General features: G+C 40.2%; 11 protein-coding genes across 11 annotated transcripts; all 11 read left to right on the top strand.

The window, feature by feature from the left end:
- Positions 1–59: 59 nt before the first annotated feature.
- On the top strand, positions 60–3,644 carry LSM04_005254 (uncharacterized protein; the record flags this gene model as incomplete). The annotated part of the gene is made up of 1 exon (XM_067333399.1): positions 60–3,644. The coding sequence occupies one exon, from the start codon at positions 60–62 to the stop codon at positions 3,642–3,644; it is 3,585 nt and encodes a 1,194-aa protein (XP_067190490.1).
- A 634-nt stretch (positions 3,645–4,278) lies between these two features.
- On the top strand, positions 4,279–5,025 carry LSM04_000970 (uncharacterized protein; the record flags this gene model as incomplete). The annotated part of the gene is made up of 1 exon (XM_067333400.1): positions 4,279–5,025. The coding sequence occupies one exon, from the start codon at positions 4,279–4,281 to the stop codon at positions 5,023–5,025; it is 747 nt and encodes a 248-aa protein (XP_067190392.1).
- Positions 5,026–5,610: 585 nt separating this feature from the next.
- Positions 5,611–6,666, top strand: LSM04_005732 (AMP-activated protein kinase; the record flags this gene model as incomplete). Its single annotated transcript, XM_067333401.1, has 1 exon — positions 5,611–6,666. The coding sequence occupies one exon, from the start codon at positions 5,611–5,613 to the stop codon at positions 6,664–6,666; it is 1,056 nt and encodes a 351-aa protein (XP_067190504.1).
- Positions 6,667–7,108: 442 nt separating this feature from the next.
- Positions 7,109–8,059, top strand: LSM04_003404 (uncharacterized protein; the record flags this gene model as incomplete). The annotated part of the gene is made up of 1 exon (XM_067333402.1): positions 7,109–8,059. The coding sequence occupies one exon, from the start codon at positions 7,109–7,111 to the stop codon at positions 8,057–8,059; it is 951 nt and encodes a 316-aa protein (XP_067190452.1).
- A 1,178-nt stretch (positions 8,060–9,237) lies between these two features.
- LSM04_007209 (uncharacterized protein) lies at positions 9,238–9,510 on the top strand (the record flags this gene model as incomplete). The annotated part of the gene is made up of 1 exon (XM_067333403.1): positions 9,238–9,510. The coding sequence occupies one exon, from the start codon at positions 9,238–9,240 to the stop codon at positions 9,508–9,510; it is 273 nt and encodes a 90-aa protein (XP_067190542.1).
- Positions 9,511–9,887: 377 nt separating this feature from the next.
- On the top strand, positions 9,888–10,925 carry LSM04_007169 (3-oxo-5-alpha-steroid 4-dehydrogenase; the record flags this gene model as incomplete). The annotated part of the gene is made up of 1 exon (XM_067333404.1): positions 9,888–10,925. The coding sequence occupies one exon, from the start codon at positions 9,888–9,890 to the stop codon at positions 10,923–10,925; it is 1,038 nt and encodes a 345-aa protein (XP_067190541.1).
- A 331-nt stretch (positions 10,926–11,256) lies between these two features.
- LSM04_001719 (uncharacterized protein) lies at positions 11,257–11,463 on the top strand (the record flags this gene model as incomplete). The annotated part of the gene is made up of 1 exon (XM_067333405.1): positions 11,257–11,463. One exon carries the CDS (start codon positions 11,257–11,259, stop codon positions 11,461–11,463), a length of 207 nt encoding a protein of 68 aa, XP_067190416.1.
- Positions 11,464–11,987: 524 nt separating this feature from the next.
- On the top strand, positions 11,988–12,926 carry LSM04_001669 (SET domain; the record flags this gene model as incomplete). The annotated part of the gene is made up of 1 exon (XM_067333406.1): positions 11,988–12,926. One exon carries the CDS (start codon positions 11,988–11,990, stop codon positions 12,924–12,926), a length of 939 nt encoding a protein of 312 aa, XP_067190412.1.
- Positions 12,927–13,327: 401 nt separating this feature from the next.
- LSM04_002227 (Ribosomal RNA methyltransferase FtsJ domain) lies at positions 13,328–14,080 on the top strand (the record flags this gene model as incomplete). Its single annotated transcript, XM_067333407.1, has 1 exon — positions 13,328–14,080. The coding sequence occupies one exon, from the start codon at positions 13,328–13,330 to the stop codon at positions 14,078–14,080; it is 753 nt and encodes a 250-aa protein (XP_067190426.1).
- A 192-nt stretch (positions 14,081–14,272) lies between these two features.
- Positions 14,273–15,067, top strand: LSM04_003769 (uncharacterized protein; the record flags this gene model as incomplete). The annotated part of the gene is made up of 1 exon (XM_067333408.1): positions 14,273–15,067. One exon carries the CDS (start codon positions 14,273–14,275, stop codon positions 15,065–15,067), a length of 795 nt encoding a protein of 264 aa, XP_067190458.1.
- Positions 15,068–15,344: 277 nt separating this feature from the next.
- On the top strand, positions 15,345–17,375 carry LSM04_000547 (Acetyl-coenzyme A synthetase; the record flags this gene model as incomplete). The annotated part of the gene is made up of 1 exon (XM_067333410.1): positions 15,345–17,375. One exon carries the CDS (start codon positions 15,345–15,347, stop codon positions 17,373–17,375), a length of 2,031 nt encoding a protein of 676 aa, XP_067190376.1.
- Positions 17,376–18,714: the final 1,339 nt, after the last annotated feature.

Raw genomic sequence — 18,714 nt, forward strand, 5'->3', positions numbered from 1 at the left:
TAACATAAAAACAAACAAAAAAGGGTGCTTTATTCCCATACATATCAATAATATATTACATGAACAGCATGGGTGGGAACTGGCGGATTGCACTTGAAGATAATATCCGTTTCTCTGAACAGATACTTCAGCGGCTTCGTGATCGGCAGTCTAAGCATGAAACTGCACGACAGTTGTTAGTAACAGCATTTAATGCCTCATCTGAACAACAACAACAACAGCAGAAACAAGAATATCAATATCAACCACAACAACGTCCACCAACATCATTAACACTTGGTGAATTAAGCGATAATGTGAATTGCTTACAATTGCAGGTAAAGAACTGTTTGGCGGAGTTAAATACGGAGCGGACGGTGCGATGCGATGGTGTACGTGAAGTGCAGCAACTTCTCTCTAATGAAGTTGGGGAATTACGGGCAATGTGTATGCAATTAAAGAAGGAAAACACATATCTGGGTGAGACGGTGCGATCACTCGAAAAGCGATTGCTCTTAACTAGTGTAAATCCATCAACAGACATACATCATAGACAAGCTACTACTCTTCATACTGTTCCTTCGACTGCTTCTACTTCTTCCTCTAGTGATCTCGTTAGACGTGTGGAGGAGTTGGAATCCACTGTATTGCGTCAGCGACGTTTAATGGAAGATCGACAAACACGATTGGATGGTGTTTTGCGTGAAATGGCAAATGTGAAGATAAATACAGAGATGGAACGTGTGCGGTCAGTGGCGCGAGATGCGGCACGATCGTGTGCGGAAGATGTCGTGCGTTTACGACTTGCGGATGTGCAGTCCACCGTTAGTGCGGAGCTGCAGAAGATGATGGAGTTTGTCACTAATAACAATAAGAATAGTAATAATAAGAATAGTAATAATAAGAATAGTGATAATGATGGGGATTCACTGTTATTGAGAGAAGAACAATTACGTGAAGTGAAGGAAGATGACTTACAACAGGTATCGGATGCAAATGCGGCGGTGGAAGTTCTCTCTAATTCAACACAACGGCATGAAAATTATATACATGCGGTGGAGGATCGTCTATTACAGCGAATAACAAAATTAGAAGAGGAATTCACATCTTCGCAAACTAAACTACGTGAGGCTATAACGAAATGTACAAGAGAAATGTCTGAAGATCATAGTACAACTGAACAATTACGATTAGAATCTATCTTAACGGATCGTTTGCAGTCATTATGTCATAATATCATGTTAGGTAAGGCCGATGGAATGCAGATGCGGGATGCATTACAGCAGCAAATCACCACACTGCGGGATCAATTCACAGAATGGCGTGAAACTAATAATAATAATAATAATAAAGAACGACAGTATATAACAGACATGCAAGAACGATTAGAAAACACACAACACGCATGGGAATCATCTCAATTAGAACTCCAGCAGCAACTCACACGTGTGGAACAGCAAGTACGCAGTTTACGCAATGACGTGGATCAATGGAAGCCGCGAGTGCGAAATGCGATCACAGTAAGTGAAGAAGCCCGGGCAAGTGTACAGGAATTCGTTATTTCTATTCAATCGATTGAAGCAAACACACGTGAGGGAATCGCACGCCATCAGGCACAACTGCAGACATTTCGAAGTGAACAGGAAAGTACGGCGGCGATGCTGCGACAACTCACTATTCGTATGACTGCTATGGAAGAAGTGCGGCAGACGGTGGAGGATGTGTGTATGCCAAAGTTAATGGCATTAGGGCGAGTGAGTCTGGAACTGCAGCAGCAAAGAGAAAAAGAAATAGAAAAAGAAAAAGAAAAACATAAAGAAGTGGAGATACAAGAACAACAGTTATCGGTATTACGCCGGGAGGTACAGACGGGATTAAAAAGTGTAGAGGATCGTCTCCTCACAATACTGCGTAATGGGCAGCAGGAGAGTACAATTGCCATAGAAACACTAAAGTCTTGTTTAGACGATATATCAACAAATGTGAAATCGCATGAAACGTTATTTGCCCATACATCAACAGTGAACTCGGTATTAATGGAGATTACTGGCATTACAGAGAAACTGCAGTGGGTGGAAAGTACACTAGATGAACTCGCACAACATCCACTCCCAGTATCTCAAGAAGAAGAAAATAAAGAAAAAGATCCATCCATAGAAATTGAGAAATTACGTCATTATACAGAGACGGCGTTAGAAGCGTTGCGGCATCGTGTGGCGGAGGTGGAGCATCTCAGCACACATCCCACTAATCATATACAACAACAACAACAACAACAACAACAATTAGAGCATCGTGCAGAAGAAGAAATAGAGCGAGTAACGCAACTGTTTCACCGTCTGCGAGAGGAATGCACCACACAACTGCAGAAAGTTCGTGTGATGATGGAAGAAGAAGTGGAACGGCGATATAAACATATAGAAAATGCCTATCAAAGTAGTCTGCAGCGATTACAACAGCAGTTAGAACGATTACAGGAAATGACAAGTATCACACGAGTGGTGGGGGCCATCACAGAGGATGCGGGATTACTGCAATCAATAGTACAATCCCTGCAGGATGTGTTTATACGACGAGAAGAACACACTGCCTCAGTTACGCAGTTATTAAGAAAGATACAACAACAAGAGGAGCAACTCACAGAAATAGATGGACGTTGTCAGTTACACGAACATGATTGGACACATCGCCTGCGTGTGTTGGAGTCATCACAGCGAGATCAGGCAACACGTGCGGTGGAATTGGAACAACAACTACGACAGAGAATAGAAGAATGCAAGAATGGTTGTTCGTTGATTGAAGGGAAGTTTACATCTCTTGAATTACAACAACAAACAACCGCCGATCTCAATAAGCGTTGGCGTGAGGAAAGTCGTAAAGATTACAAGAAAGATGCGGAACTTCTCACAGAACACTTGGAGGAACGCGTTAGCGCCGTGCAGAGTGTGGCTGCAACAGTGGAATTACAAACCCGAACACTGCAGCTCAGTGTGAAGGAGTTACAGCAACAGTACACCGCAATAAAGGAGGAATTGGACAAGATAACACTATCCATTAGAGAAGGAATAGATCATCCAGAGAAGAATGTTACTAATAATAATACTAGTACTAGTACTGGAAACAGTAATAGTGAACAGAAAGGAGACAATAAAGATGATGATTCGTACAACAAGTGGAGTGAGGAGTTGTATAGTCGAATCACGGCATTAGAAGAGCGAGTGGAGTTGGCTGCACAAACCACCGCCGATACACTCAGCGGTCTGCAGGAAAGTATACAAACATGCGTGATGTTATTTGTACAGCACGTCTCCTCTAGTGCGTTATTGCAGCAAACACCAGCAGATACACCGGAGTGGCGTGCAGTAGCGGATGTACGTGGATTAGACGGTGTGTTGTTATTTCTATGGGATCGACTGTGTGGATTGTATGAAACCGCACAAACTCTGCAGAATGGGGCACTTGGGACATTAGATGTATTGCAGCAACACGAGGAACGACTTGTTTTACTGCAACCCGTGAAATCTCTTGTAGTGTGTACGGCTAATCACATGGCAGAGATGGCAGAGGCGATTGGAATGCCACATGATGTTTATATTGATCCGCGGTTGTTAGATACTACCACTTCCAATGAGGGGGATGGAAATGGAGATGAGGCAACGGAGTGAAAGTAAGTGAGTAAATGATGAAGAGAATAAGAGAAGGAAATAACAATATGCTTGTACACTCATATATATATATTTATTTATTTATTTATTTAATCTATTTGCTTACTCTGGTACATTATGTGTATATTTCAAGGTAGTTTTGATGGATTTGTGTTTCTTTTTGTTTTTTTTCATTAGCTGTTCCCCCACTCATCCCCTTCAGGCCTTCTATTTACATACATAATATATACATGTATTATACGTAAATAATGACGTATATGTATATTTGTGTATATAGACATGTATTGCATGAGAGCAGTCTAGATGGGTGTGTTTTTTTTTTTTAAGCACACCGTACATTACGTTACATACATACATACATACATACATACACGCATGCACATAGAGAAAGAAACTCTCCAGAAATGAGAAAATGCGTTGGATTCAAAGAGACTGGAAGCAAAAACAAAACAACTGTAATATATATAGTTTTCGCTATAAATATAGTAGAAATATTTACTTTTAAAATAAAATTTTTAAATTCCTCTCTCTCTCTCTTTCTCTTTCTATGCATCAATCATGAAATATCTTTCTTTTCTTTTCTGTCCTTTTTATTTCTTAATATACATAGCCACTCAGGGCGTTGTTTATTTAAATGAGTCTCTTGAAAGCCGATCAGGTGCGGCGTGAGTTATTCATCACGTACAGCCGGCAGATCGCTGAACTGCTAGACGATACGGAAGAAAAGCCGCTATATGAAGATCCCACACCACGAATAAAGGAAGAAGAAAAAGAGAATGTGAGGTTTTTAGGACAACTAGAGAGTGAACGAACAAGAGAAAAGGAAGAGGAAACACAAGAACAACCAGAAGAAGTAAAAGAAGAAGAAGAAAGAGAAGAAGAATCGCCGAACGCATCTAAATTATCAAAGCGATTTCGTATATCATATGCACGGCAGCATCTTCTCCGCCAGCGGGCCCTACGTCTACCAGATCTCAATAATGATTATAAAGCGGATAGCAGTCATCTCGTATCCTCACCAGTGGCCGCGGGAAAAGAAAAAGATGAAGAAGAAGAAGAAAATGATTATGATTATGTAAAAACAATTGGAACAACCACAAGCAGAACAGAGAAAAAAGAAAAAGAAAAAGAAGAAGAATGTCGATTGGCGTATAATGAACCGTATCCCTCTCTCCATCGCATGATGCGACGAGTGCAGGATGAGGCACTGCGGGTGTTGGTGCGTGAGGCCCGTGAGGCGCCGGCGGTTTGCCGCAATGATGATTACACGAAACTGCGATTGACTGTTCTGCGGCAGTTGGAAGAGGCGATTGGGCAAGATCGTATAACGTTACTGGCAAGACTACAGAAGATGGATGGCAAACTACACTTATTGGAATAGTGATTGTGGAATTTATAAGGAGAGGAAATGTAAGAAGAATGAATGGAACAAGAACAAGAGTGGGAGTGAGAGTGAGCAATATATGGACTTTTTTTTTCAAATTTATATGTACAGTGAAGAAGAGAGGATGTGGGGAAAGAAAAAATAAAAGAAAAGAAAGGAAGAAGAAGGTGATCGACATGAGGGGTCTCTGAATTGAGAGTTGTTGTGTCGGTTATTTTATGGTTTTCTTTCTTTATTGTTATTAGTGTTTTCTTTTTCAACATTCTGACAAAACATTTTTATCATTTTACTTGTGTTATATGACTCTGTTACCGGTAAAGTAGTATCTATTGTAATTATACCCGGTATTCTTATGTATGGATTGTCTGACTGTGTCTGTGTCTTCCTTATTTCTTATAGGTGTATACTTAAAATATATATATATATATATATATATATATATTGTTTCTTTTTTTGTTTTTGTTTTTTGCTCTCTCCTTTATTTCTTTTCAATGGGAATACACAAAATAGAAATACCTGAAAAAAAAAGTGTGGGAAACATATAGAAGAACAAAAAAGAAGAAAAAGTAAAAATATCAAGTGATGGGGCAACCAAACAGTAGGGATTCTAAGTTTTACAAGCGGGATAAGTCTGATAGTATTAATGTCGCTAACCGTAAGAGTTCCATCAGTGCTTCCACTGCCACAACGCAGAGTGTGGGAATGCGTACAGACGCAATTCGTGAAAATGTCTTACAACAACCAACAACAACAACAACATCGCAATACCGTGATCCAGCGGGTAATGTTATGATGACTAATACGAATATTAATACTAGTCAGGAACAACAACAGCAACAACGCAGAAGTTCAGAACGCCGGCAAGATACCTCTTCATCCTCTATGAATACTGGTACTACTATTACGAATATTACGAATACTGCTGGGGCTGGGGCGGTAAAGAAATACCCTGTGGTATTGCGATATACCGACAAGAATGCGAAAACACTGCTGGATAGAAAAAAGAAGATCTTCGTTGCCGTAGAAACACTACAGTGGCAGCCACTGCAGATGACGCCTAGCGAAGACTCCTTTTACACAATTCTCGAACTCCCGCAGGGCACACACCACTATCGCTTTATCGTCGATGGAAAACATATAGTGGACAGATCTCAACCCATCGCAGACGCACCACAACAACAACAATGTGAAAAACACATAAACGATACAGAAAATACCAATAGCAATAACAATAACAATAATAACAGTGGGGAACTCGCTGTAAATGTGATGGAATTGAATGATGCACTCCTCTTAACACGGGAGGATGAGGAGATCATGAATGATGGCGATGGATGGGGACAGGAACAAATTATATTTGAAGAATCGCGCAAGTACCCACCGCTCGTTCCTGTGCATTTACGTTACACACCACTCAACACACCACCAAATGCCGTCCGATGCACACGCGATGGCGTTGTGTCTGCTGCTGGTGAAGTTATGCCGCCGGAACATCTCCCGCTGCCGCTGAATGTTACAATCAATCACGTGTACTTTCAGAGGCGTGAGGATCACTCCGTGATGGGACTCACAACGAGGTATTGTAATAAGTACACCACTGTTGTGTACTATGCAAAGATGGGTACGCCAAGTGGGTAGTGGTCGCAGAGGAATCTCTTATATATATATATATATATATGAATGGCATTGTCCTTTGCCGTTCACCTTTACGAATCGTTTTATAGTTTGGATTTGTTTTGTTTTTCATTTGGAGGTATATGCAGCGACCAAAGAAATTTAATAAAACGAGAGAGAAATAGCTGGAAGGATAATCAAAGAGAAAAACGGAGAATTTCCCGCTATCTCTATTTCCTCTCCTTTCGTCTTTTATTTTTTTGTAATATGTGCCCCCATCCTTTTCATAGATTGTTCATATGTTATTATTCTTTTTTTTTTCCTTTTCTTTCTTTATCTCTTATTATTACTACTATGATGATTATATCTCAGTAGGAGTAACAGCAGTGTGTACCGTTCATTCTCTTCAATATCCACTATTACTATTACTATTAAAAACGAAAAGAAAAGAAAACAAAAAACCCGAATGGTACCTCGTCTCATCTCACACTACGGCCCTCCCGCCATTCTTCTCACTGCCGCCCTCATTCTCGCCGCACTTTTTTACACCCATCCGGCCGTTGGTCTCACAATGTCCGACACCTTTGCCGCCGCTATAAATGAAAATGTGCAGTTGGCGCTGAAATACACAAATCGTATTATCGACGTTTTACTTCCACGCACCGCACTTCCATTTGTGAAACCGTTTCTCGCTGGATTCACATCGCCTGCACTATTTGCCCAGGGACTCCGTGCTATTCCAGGCACTACTACTACTACTACTACTACTACTACTACTACTAATAATAATAATAATAATAATAATAATAATAATAATAATAATAATAATAATGTATTACGATGGGAAGATGTAATGGCATTTCCCGTGGAGAAGTTCTTCTACGCCCTTGGCGGTATTATGGCAGAGTTATTACTCCTCCACCTTCTCGTCCATCCACGCCGTACACCTCCTTTCGCTTCTTCTTCTAATAATAATAATAATTCTAATTCTCTTTCTTCGTCATTGTGTGCATTCTTTACAACACAAATGGGTTGGTGGTTGTTACTTCTCGCTATTGCGGTTCCCAACGGTGTGGTGGAGGCGGGTGTTGTTATTTCTATTCTCGCGCGGCTGCCGGCGGCGACGTACACACCGGCGGTAGTCGCGGGGAAATTACTGCAGCCGTACGTGGCGGCCGCCGCCCGACGGCTGCACATTCTTCCACTGACATGGACATTTAAACAACAACAATTGAAAGAAGTGACGGAAAAGGAGGAATGGATGCGATCGTTTGTGGAAGTGGCGTTGTGGGGGGCGGTGGTGTTGACGGTGTTGTTGTTTCTGGCCCGTTGGGTGTGTGCGGAGCCGTGCGTGTCTGAGGCGGATCTCATTATGGATGGAGTCGACAGGGAGAGTGAAAGTGATGGGGAGGAATGAGAGGAATGGGAAGAAAAAGAGAAAGAAAGAGAGATAATAAGAAGAGGAAAGTATAGCGACAGACACGTATAGATGAACAGTAAAGAGAGGGACAGTGTTATTCCGTACCCGAAAGGCAATAATAGTAATAATAATGGTAATAATAATAATAATAATAATAATAATAATAATAATAATCCTCTTTCCCAGTTTCTTGTAGTAATGTATGTCTCTCTCTCCCTCTATATATATATATATATATATATATATATATATATATATATATATATATATATATATCATCATTCCCTTGATTGCAGAATGTTATCTATCTATTTCCTTCACTATTTATTGTTTTTTTTGTTTTTCACCTTTTTATTCTCCTCCTTCTGTTAAATTTACAGAAGAGAAGTAAAGTGAAGACATGTTTGATGCTCTCGCTTTCTATTTTCTAATTGATGATCTCGGAAAGAAAAGAGAAATTTGTGTTATTTTTTTTCTTTTCGCTTAAGTGGAGGGAGAGAGGGGAGTTCGAAAAGAAAAAAGAAGAGGAGGAGGAAAAAAAAACGGGCTTCACGTGCATATAGATAGAGGAAAAAGAAATAGAAAGAAAAGGGAAAAAAGAAGAAATAGAAAGAACGAAAGAAAAATAACAAGAAGAATCATAACAACAACAAGGTCAATATCATTGTTGTCTTTTTCGTATATTCTGAATTTCATTGAATTACGCTCTTCGTTGTTACTTTTTTCTTGACTTGTACTTTCTGTTTACGTTCGCATTTTTTTTTCTTGTTATTGCTGTTGTTATGGTTATTATCTTTCCATATTCCAATAACTGATGTAACTAACAGTTGCGCTGTTTTGTTTTTGTTTTTTGTGTGTAAATCTTTCCTCGGTTTATTCCTGTACGTGATTTTCTGTACCTATAGACATATATCTATTTATCTATCTGCTCTTTTTGTGTTTTTGTGTGTATCTCTCTTATATATACATATATATATATATATATATTTATTTATTTATTTATTTATTTATTTTTATTTATATATTTCTTTGTGTTTCTTTATTTCTCTCTATTTATTTCGTGTTAATATAGATAAGCTTTGATAAGATATTCATACTAGAGCTACGCATCCACATACGATACTAAACAAATAAATAAAAACAAAAAAAGAAGCAGACATCCTAAAGGAAAAAAAATGCCCATGAGAACACCCGCTTTCACTACTAATCCCATGCGTGTTGCACGTTTGCAGGAGAACTACGATGCCGGTGTGGAACGTGAAAAGCTTCCAGCAGCAGAAAGAGAGAAACTTGATTATTTGGCCTTAACTGTATCGGACGAAAAACTCCGGTTTCTCTTTCAAAATGCCTTGGAGTCTTATAGTGCGGAAGTAAAGAATAAAAAGGCTCAGCAGTATAATGAAAATTACCCGGCAGCTGGAAGGAAAAAGTGGCTTGGTGTCCTTTAATAAGTTTTATTCTCTGATAACGAAAAGAAAGAGAAAAGGAAAAAAATGGGGGAAAATGCGAGAACAAAGAAAGAAACAATGCGTGAAAACTGCGAGCGAATGTATACATATACATATATTTATTTATTTATTTATTTACTTATTTCTTGTGGTATAAATTTTGACATCTACATACGTATGACACGAGTCAAGTGTACCTTTGATATTTATTTATTTATTTATCTAATCTATCTATTTGTTTAAAGGGAAATATATAGTGAAATCTCAAACCCGTATATATATATATATATATAATGACCTCTCTGCGGCTGATTCTCGTAGCCATTTTAAATCTTCTCACTACAATGGTTTGCATCATACTCCTATCCACGTATGTAATGCCATTAAATAGTAATACCGTATTACTATCCAGTACTTATTTTCATTTCTTTATGGGAATATTAACATACATTCTCTTACGTTTCGTTATGATTGCCCCATTTGGCCGTCATGCATATATCACGCGTGTACAATTAACACTTCCCGCCTCTCTTGCTTGGGCTTTGCAGGAATGTCCAACACTGTTAAATGTATTGTACTACATTACTGTAGAGTATCCATCGCATGCACTAAACTGTAGTAATGGTGATTGGATAAGACGTGTAATGTGGAATAATAATAATAATAATAATAATAATAATAATAATAATAATAATAATAATCTCATTAGCGTTATTTCTTATATATATGCGGCAATGCATACATTACATATTGGTATACTTCTCTTTGTGCTGCATTACACCCACCGCAGTCTCTTTTATCCGTTATTTGTGCGGCAGTCCACACCTGTGCCACTTCACGTAACTTTAAGTGCCACGTTTTATTGTATTTTTAATGGACGACTGCAATTGTTGGCAAATATACGAAATAACACAACTGATATTGTAATGGAATCTTCTTTTCAGTCTTTTTGGTGGAATGTGCTGTTTGTGTTTGGTGTGGTTCTATTTTTCACTGGAATGGCACTTAATATGCAATATGATTATCATCTTCTCGCCCTTAAGAGACAACACCCGCGTTGGGTGTACAAAATACCACACGGTGGATTGTTTGAATACGTCAGTTGTGCGAACTTTCTTAGCGAGATTGTGGAGTGGTGTGGATATACACTTATTGTCTGTTTAACTACTACCACTACTACTACTACTACTACTACTACTAATAATAATAATAATAATACAGCAATAGTAGAAGTAACAAGAGAAGGAAAAATAAAAATAAAGTATGAGGCGGGACTTGCTGCGTGTAGTTTTACATTTTATGTTTTGGCTAATTTACTTCCACGAGCCCAGGCTCATCATGCGTGGTATATAAAACAGTTTGGAAATAAGTACAAGAAACTTCAGCGAAAGGCATTAATTCCATACGTCTGCTAGCGATCACATTTTTTTGGTGAATTATAGTTTCTTAACTGTACATTTATTTATCTATATATATATATATATATATATATATATATATATATATATATATATATATGTGTGTATATGTCTATATGTCTATATCTTCTGTATATCGATTCTCTTTTTCTCTCTTTCTATCTATCGGTATATATATATATATATATATATATATATATATATATATATTTCGTGTTAATATAGATAAGCTTTGATAAGATATTCATACTAGAGCTGCGCATCCACATACGATACTAAACAAATAAATAAAAACAAAAAAAGAAGCAGACATCCTAAAGGAAAAAAAATGCCCATGAGAACACCCGCTTTCACTACTAATCCCATGCGTGTTGCACGTTTGCAGGAGAACTACGATGCCGGTGTGGAACGTGAAAAGCTTCCAGCAGCAGAAAGAGAGAAACTTGATCTCGAATGCCTTCAGGTTTCACAAGAGCATTTAAATCATTTGTTTGAAGTGGCCAAGGGAAACAAAAAAGCAAAGGCTGTGGCTTAATCTTTAATAGTATTTCCTCATCAATATATATTTTTGTTTCTTTTTCTTTTTTGTTTCGTAAGGATGAAAAAAGCGATTCTATTTATAGGTGGAATTTTTTCTCTCTCTGTGTGTTTTGTATTAGGGGATGAAAAAATATTATTATTATTATTATTATTATTATTATTATTATTATTATTATTATCTGAACTTCAATCTACTTTTTTGAATGTGGTATGAAAAAGAAAAACGGTATTGGTTCTCTTCTTCACCTATTTCTCTCTAAAGAAATGCCGTCTGCAAATGGAGAAAAATGTCTTTCATTTCTCCACTCTGCTGTATTCAAATAATAACGATTAAAACCAAAAACAAAATAAAATAAAAGTCATAACTGTGTTATCTGTTGCTTTTCTTTTTTTCCGTTTCTTCCTGAATCCTTATTCATTTTTAAAGTAAGAGAAGGATATACATATACATATACATATACATATACGAATATATATATATATATATATATATATATATATATATAAGAAAGGAAATAGATGCCAGTGTATGAGAATAGACATCTTTTACGTGTTCTTCTCTCCCCACAAGAACAGGCAAAACACTTTGTGGAGTATTGCAGATCTCATCACGTACTCACACGGGGTTTATGCCGCATTGGCACTATAACACGGGGTGGTGGTAATATGCGGGGATTAATCGCTAATAAAGATATACGTAAGGATGAAAATATTGTTATGCTTTCCGTACGTGCTTGCCTTCATCCAGCCAGAGCGTTAAAGAATAAAACCTTCTTTTCCATATTTCCCCCAAATGAGGCGAATAAGTATTTTCTTCAGAAACATTTTGTAGAAAATAGTCGTGTGGCAGATCGTTCTATTATTCGTCATAATCAATTTCTCCTAGCATGTTATATGACCTATCTTATTTTACGCAATGACATGCGTGAAGGAGAAGAGGCACTAAAGTATATACAATTTATGCCTCGTAGTGAAGGGGATTTTGAACAACTTATAAGTAATATAAATGGATCATTAGATGGGGCAGAGGTTTGCCGTATTGGTCAATCCGCCATGGCCTCACACTTTGGAGTATCACAGGCAGAAATTAGACCACTGCTTCAATGGTCATTAGCCATGATATTTAGTCGTATGGCTCCTATGGATCATCGCTGGATACTTCGGCATGCATTTAGTGAGACACCGTTTGAGAATAGTTTTGATATTACAGGAGGAACGGATGATAAGACGCTTGTAAAGGAACCCATTGCGTTTTTGTGTCCAGTCATAGATATATGCAATCATAGCGAACATGAAAATGTTGCATTGATGGTTCCAGAACAAACGCCTACATCGCATGAACCTATTATATGCTTACGCTCACTTAGGGATATTGAAAAGGGTGAGGAACTTACTATGACGTATGGTGGATCTCCTACAGAATTGCGGGTTATATGGGGAATGCAGAAGGTATTTTGAAAAAAAGAGAGATTAGTTGTATTACATTTATTTTTGATTGTTATTATTATTATTATTATTATTATTATTATTATTATTATTATTATTATTATTATTATTATTCTCAATTTGGATTAGAGTTTCTCTTCACTTTCTTTTTTTTTCTTTCTTTTTTCGTATATGAGAATTTTCAATGGGGAAACAGCAGTGGGACTACCCTGTTTAGCCCTTGTTGTATGCGTGAACTAGGGTTATAGCACTACTTTACTTGCAGAGCTCACTCGCCTCCACTTTTCTCTCTCTGAGACCCTTGTATACGACAGACACGGAGCGAGTGAGAGCGAAAAAAAGAAAGAGGAATATTGATAAATTAAGATTGTGATTGAAATAGCGTGTGAGCAGTGGAATCAACAGAGAATCTTATGTATCGTCTGAGTGGACTCTGTCTACATCATGGAGGAAAGCAGTGGATGCAGAAACAATCTGGAGACCCATTCGTAGTAGAGGCTCGCCGGCGTGGATACGTTGCCCGTAGTGCTTTTAAACTTATTGATATGGATGATAAGTTCGGCCTATTCTCGCGTCAACACACGCGAGTTGTGGTGGATATTGGTTGTAGTCCCGGAAGTTGGCTGCAGGTAACACGTGAACGTTGTGGAGATAACTGTGCACTATTTGGAGTTGATATTCTACAAGTATCGGCAAGAGTGCCTGGAGCTGTGTGTATTCAAGGCGACTTTACAAAGGCGGATGTACAGCAGGAACTACTCACGCGTATGTCTAGTGTGAATGCTAAAGGAATGGTTAATGTGGTTATGTCTGATATGTGCCTTAACCGCGGAACAGGCGGTACAGATGATAGACAAAAACAAATGCAGTTAAACATGGAAGCTCTTGCCTTTGCCACATCACAATTAACACATGGTGGTCATTTTCTCTGTAAAGTGCTGGGATCACCAACGGCGTATGAAGAGCTTCGGGTGGAGGCGCAGCGATGGTTTCTAAAGACAGCTGTTTGTAAACCCTCATCAAGTCGACGCGGGAGTGATGAGTCTTTTATGGTTTGTCTTGCGAAGAGGGAAATCCCGCAGCCACGCAGCTGTGGTGAGAGAGAAAACCGTCGGGGTTTTGGGCTTGATGATTGGCCAGGATTTATTCGCAAACCACGACGGTGAGAGAGAAGAGGCACCGTTGATGATGATGAAGTTAAAGTGATATCAAGGTGAATTGAAGACGAATAAACTTTTCTTTTTTATTATTTTTTTTTCTTTGTTTTTGTTTGTTTTATCTTTTTTTAGAAGAATACTATTTCTTTCCTTTTCTTTCTTTTTGCTACTGGTAAACAAGAAAGAAAAATAATAAACATCATGATTGAGTTATTACTATGTCTGGCTTTTGCTGCTTTACTATCTGGAGATTCACAAGCCGCCACTCCGTACATCTACGAAGGTGGCTTTGAAGTTCTGAAAGTTGGGGAGATGCGCTTTAACGAGACGATGGAATTCCCATCTAATATACTGACAGAAGTTCGACGACGTTACATTTTGACCGGTTTGCAGCGGGATCGCCGTTATCTTGTACATCTCTCATTCTTGGGATCACCATCCATCGACTATAAGATACACGTCGGCCGCCTGCACCGATCGCTTGTTGAGATGCAGGAACAGCAGAGAAAGGAGGAAGGAGAGGAAACATATAATCCCATGGGGCAGCGTTTTACTGAACAAGGGCAACGAAAGCTTGCAGATGTCAATATGCTTCATTTTCGAACATATACTGATGAATTAGGTTTTGATTTCATTGATGGTGATGGGGCGGTTGATATTGGTTTTGAGGACACCAAGGAAATAGAAGTTGATGGGAAACATGATGATAACGGCTATATTTCTCTCCTGGAGATTCGCGGCAGACGTAACGCTTTTCCAACTCATCCAGAGAAATGGCAGGTCTTCTTGTACAATCTTCGTATAGACGCTATTGGTAATTTTGAGGGGGTCAACCTTACTGTTATAGCGTATTTCGTACTTATAGTGTTGTCTGTAATAACCTCCACTCTTTTTGTCTCACGCCTGGTTTCACTTATAGCCGGTGATGTACCACGGCCCCAAAGACGTCTTGACTTTCTTATATTTTTTTGGGATTTGAAGGAAAAAATGAAATGAACGAAGTGAGAAGGAATCATCGCTAAACTGTTTGTGATCCCTTTGTATTAAGTAGCGTGAGATAAGTGTAAAGTTTTTTATGACTTCTTCAAGAGGACGTATTGAAGAAATGATTCATGATAAAAGATAAACTTTACTCCTTTCTCTTGTTCTTGTTTTTATTTATGTCTACTGTGTTTCTTTTCTGTCTCCAGCACTTCACAACAAAGAATATTTAGCAAAGGAAGAATTTAAATCCGAAGAAATAAAAAATAAATAAAAAAGTTGAGCAAGAAAAATGGACAATGATATGGAAGCATCTCGCTACAGGCACGACCACGACGTTGTTGGTCCCTACAGTGAAAACAGTGCAAAATCTTATGTTGGACCTGATCTTGCTGCCCGTCAAGCCATGTATGAAAAATCTATGAAAGATCCTTCTGCATTCTGGAGCAAACTTGCAGCAGAAAATTTTTACTGGAAGGAGTTATGGCCTTCAGATAAGGATATATTAGAGTACAACTATGATAAAAAAAAGGGGAAAATATTTGTCAAATGGTTTGATGGCGCTATTACAAATGTTTGCTATAACGCTCTTGATCGACACTTACCGCACCACAGGGATCGTGTGTGTTATTACTGGGAAGGAAATGCAGTGGAGGAAAGCAGCAAGGTAACGTATGGGGAAATGTACAAGGAGGTGGTGCAGGTGGCATCAGTATTAAGGCATCACTATGGTATCGGTAAAGGCGACTCCATTACTCTGTACCTTCCAATGGTTCCTTTCGCCGTGCAGGTAATGCTGGCAGCAGCACGAATTGGTGCCGTGGTCTCCGTTGTGTTTGCCGGGTTCTCTGCACAGGGACTTGCCGCCCGCATCTTGGACTCTAAAAGCAAACTCATTGTCACCGCCGACGCCTCTGTCCGTGGGGAGAAGCCGATCCCTCTAAAGAAGGTTGTAAATGATGCCATTGCTGAGTGTGAGAAGAATGGATTCAATTTGAAATCTCTTGTTTTGAATCGATACAATCGTGGGGATGTGATAATGAAGGAGGGCCGTGATGCGTGGTACGATGATGTGGTGAAGACCATGACGGAGGAGCAGTTGTCGGACTGCCCGGTGGAGTGGGTTGGTGCTGAGGACCCACTCTTCATGCTGTACACCTCCGGCAGCACTGGCAAACCCAAGGCGATCTTGCACACCACTGCCGGCTATATGGTGTATGCTGCCACCACCTTCAAGTATTCCTTTGACTACCACCTGGATGATGTGTACTTTTGCACCGCCGACATTGGCTGGATCACTGGTCACTCCTACCTGGTGTATGGCCCGATGCTGAATGCCGCGACCTCCGTACTCTTTGAGGGGATTCCGACCTACCCCACCCCCTCCCGCTGGTGGGAGCTGGTGGACAGGCACGGCGTGACGATCTTCTACACCGCCCCCACGGCGATCCGCTCGCTGATGAGGTACGGCGATGAGCCTGTGCTGCGCACCTCCCGCCGTACGCTGCGCGTGCTTGGCTCCGTTGGCGAGCCGATCAACGTGGAGGCGTGGCACTGGTACCACGACGTGGTGGGCGGCCGCCACGCGGACCTTGTCGACACGTGGTGGCAGACGGAGACGGGCGGGCACCTCATCACGCCGCTGCCGGGCTGCACGCCGCTGAAGCCGGGGAGCGCGTCGCTGCCGTTCTTCGGCGTGGCGCCGCTGCTGCTGCGGGCCGACACCCACGAGGTGCTGCCGGGGGCGGGCGACGGGCTCCTCGCGGTGGGCCGGCCGTGGCCCGGGCAGGCCCGCACCGTCTTTGGCGACCACAGCCGCTACGAGCAGGTCTACTTCCCCTTCGACGGCTGCTACCTCACCGGCGACGCCGCCCGCCGGGACGCGGACGGCTACTACTGGATCACCGGCCGCGTCGACGACGTCCTCAACGTCAGCGGACACCGCATCGGCACAAGCGAGGTGGAGGACGCCGTCAACACACATCCAGACGTTGTTGAGAGCGCCGTCGTCGGGGTCCCACACGATATAAAGGGCGAGGGCATATACGTCTTTGTCACATTCCACGAGCACGTCAAGGTGGACAAGGCACTGCTGGAAGCCGTACGGGCCACCGTGCGCACCGTTATTGGACCGCTCGCCACACCAGACCGCATCCATCCCGCACAGGGAGGGCTACCAAAGACACGATCGGGAAAGATTGTTCGCCGCATTCTACGGAAAATTGCTGCGGGCATCTATAAAGACTTTGGTGATATTACAACACTCGCCGACCAGAACGTTGTAGTTAAACTCATTGAAACAGACAACTCAGATATCCTGTAATGGGGGGTGAGACAGGACCATAGGGCATGGTGAATAATCCATAAAGTAGAGAAAGCAAATAGAGGGAGCGAAAGAAAATGGGGAAACTATACTCCTTTCACGTTGACTCATAATCGTTGTGTCGTGCAGTAATTATATACGTTGCATGACCTTTTGTGTTATGTACATGTGTCTTTTTTTTTCTGTGTTTTTTATAACCACAGAATTTACCTTTTCATCCCCCGTTGTCGCATATATAGCATGGGAACATATATATATATATATGTGTCTGTTAAAGTTTTAACTCATGTGAATGCATGGGGTATTTACTTTTTCTTTCCTCCGCTCGTTTTACTGGAACTCCTTTTTTGGGTTCACGACGTTCCCTTTTATTTTTCTGTTGTGTGGTTGTGTATATGTGTCTGAGTTGTTCGCGTTTTTTTTACCTTTTTTCTATATTAAGTGTGTGCATGTGTTTTCTTTTTTTTGTTTTGTTTTGTTTTTCAATGTTTTTTTACATTTCTGTTTTACTACGATCATGGGAGGAGAGAATTTTTTCTTTTTTTCTCGTATATACCTCTCTTCTCCTAACGTTTCCTCTCCCCCTCGCACACTTACCCATCAAAGCGTATATAAACGCGTACACCCAAACACAAACACAAACACACAACCAAACCCATAAGAACTCCGTGAAAGTACTGTGAAATTACTGAAAGCGATTATCTCATCATTTTAACCATTATAAGTGACGACAATGGTGAATAATAATGTCTTGTATTTTCTCCACGATATATTTTCTTTTATGATACAAGAGTTAAATACTGAAACGGAAAGGAAAAAAAAACCCTAAACAAAGTTGGAGGAAATATGGAACACGTTTCCTGATTTCCAGAAACAATCTTAGAACGCAAAGCTATATATACCTCTAAGATAAAAGGAAAAAGAAGAGGGAAGAAAAGTAAACCAATAAGCTTGTTAAGTCGGGAAAGAAATAGGGGACGTAGGTGGGTGGAAAAAAAAAAAAGGTCTTCGGGTATGGAGAAATGGGTGGGGGGAACGTGTTTTTATGGGTTTAATTCACAAAACTGCGCTCATACTTGAGTATTCCCTCTTGGTTTATTTAATCAAGGATTCTCAAACCAAACATTTTCTTCTGTCCTTCCTTTTTTTTTTGAGGGAAATGCATTGGCATTTCTTTTGATGATATCAAGGGCCAATGATCTCTTGGAGAGTCGTACACCTCTTTATCGCGATACTCCGATCACCTAAGGATAATTGGGATGCGGGCATGCTCCTCTTTATATTTCTTTTTTATCTCTCTTTCTTTCTGTGTGTATGAAGGCGAAAGAAAGAGAAATCC

Source organism: Trypanosoma melophagium (assembly GCF_022059095.1).
Source record: "Trypanosoma melophagium isolate St. Kilda chromosome Unknown ctg27segment0, whole genome shotgun sequence".
Lineage (NCBI taxonomy): Eukaryota > Euglenozoa > Kinetoplastea > Trypanosomatida > Trypanosomatidae > Trypanosoma > Trypanosoma melophagium.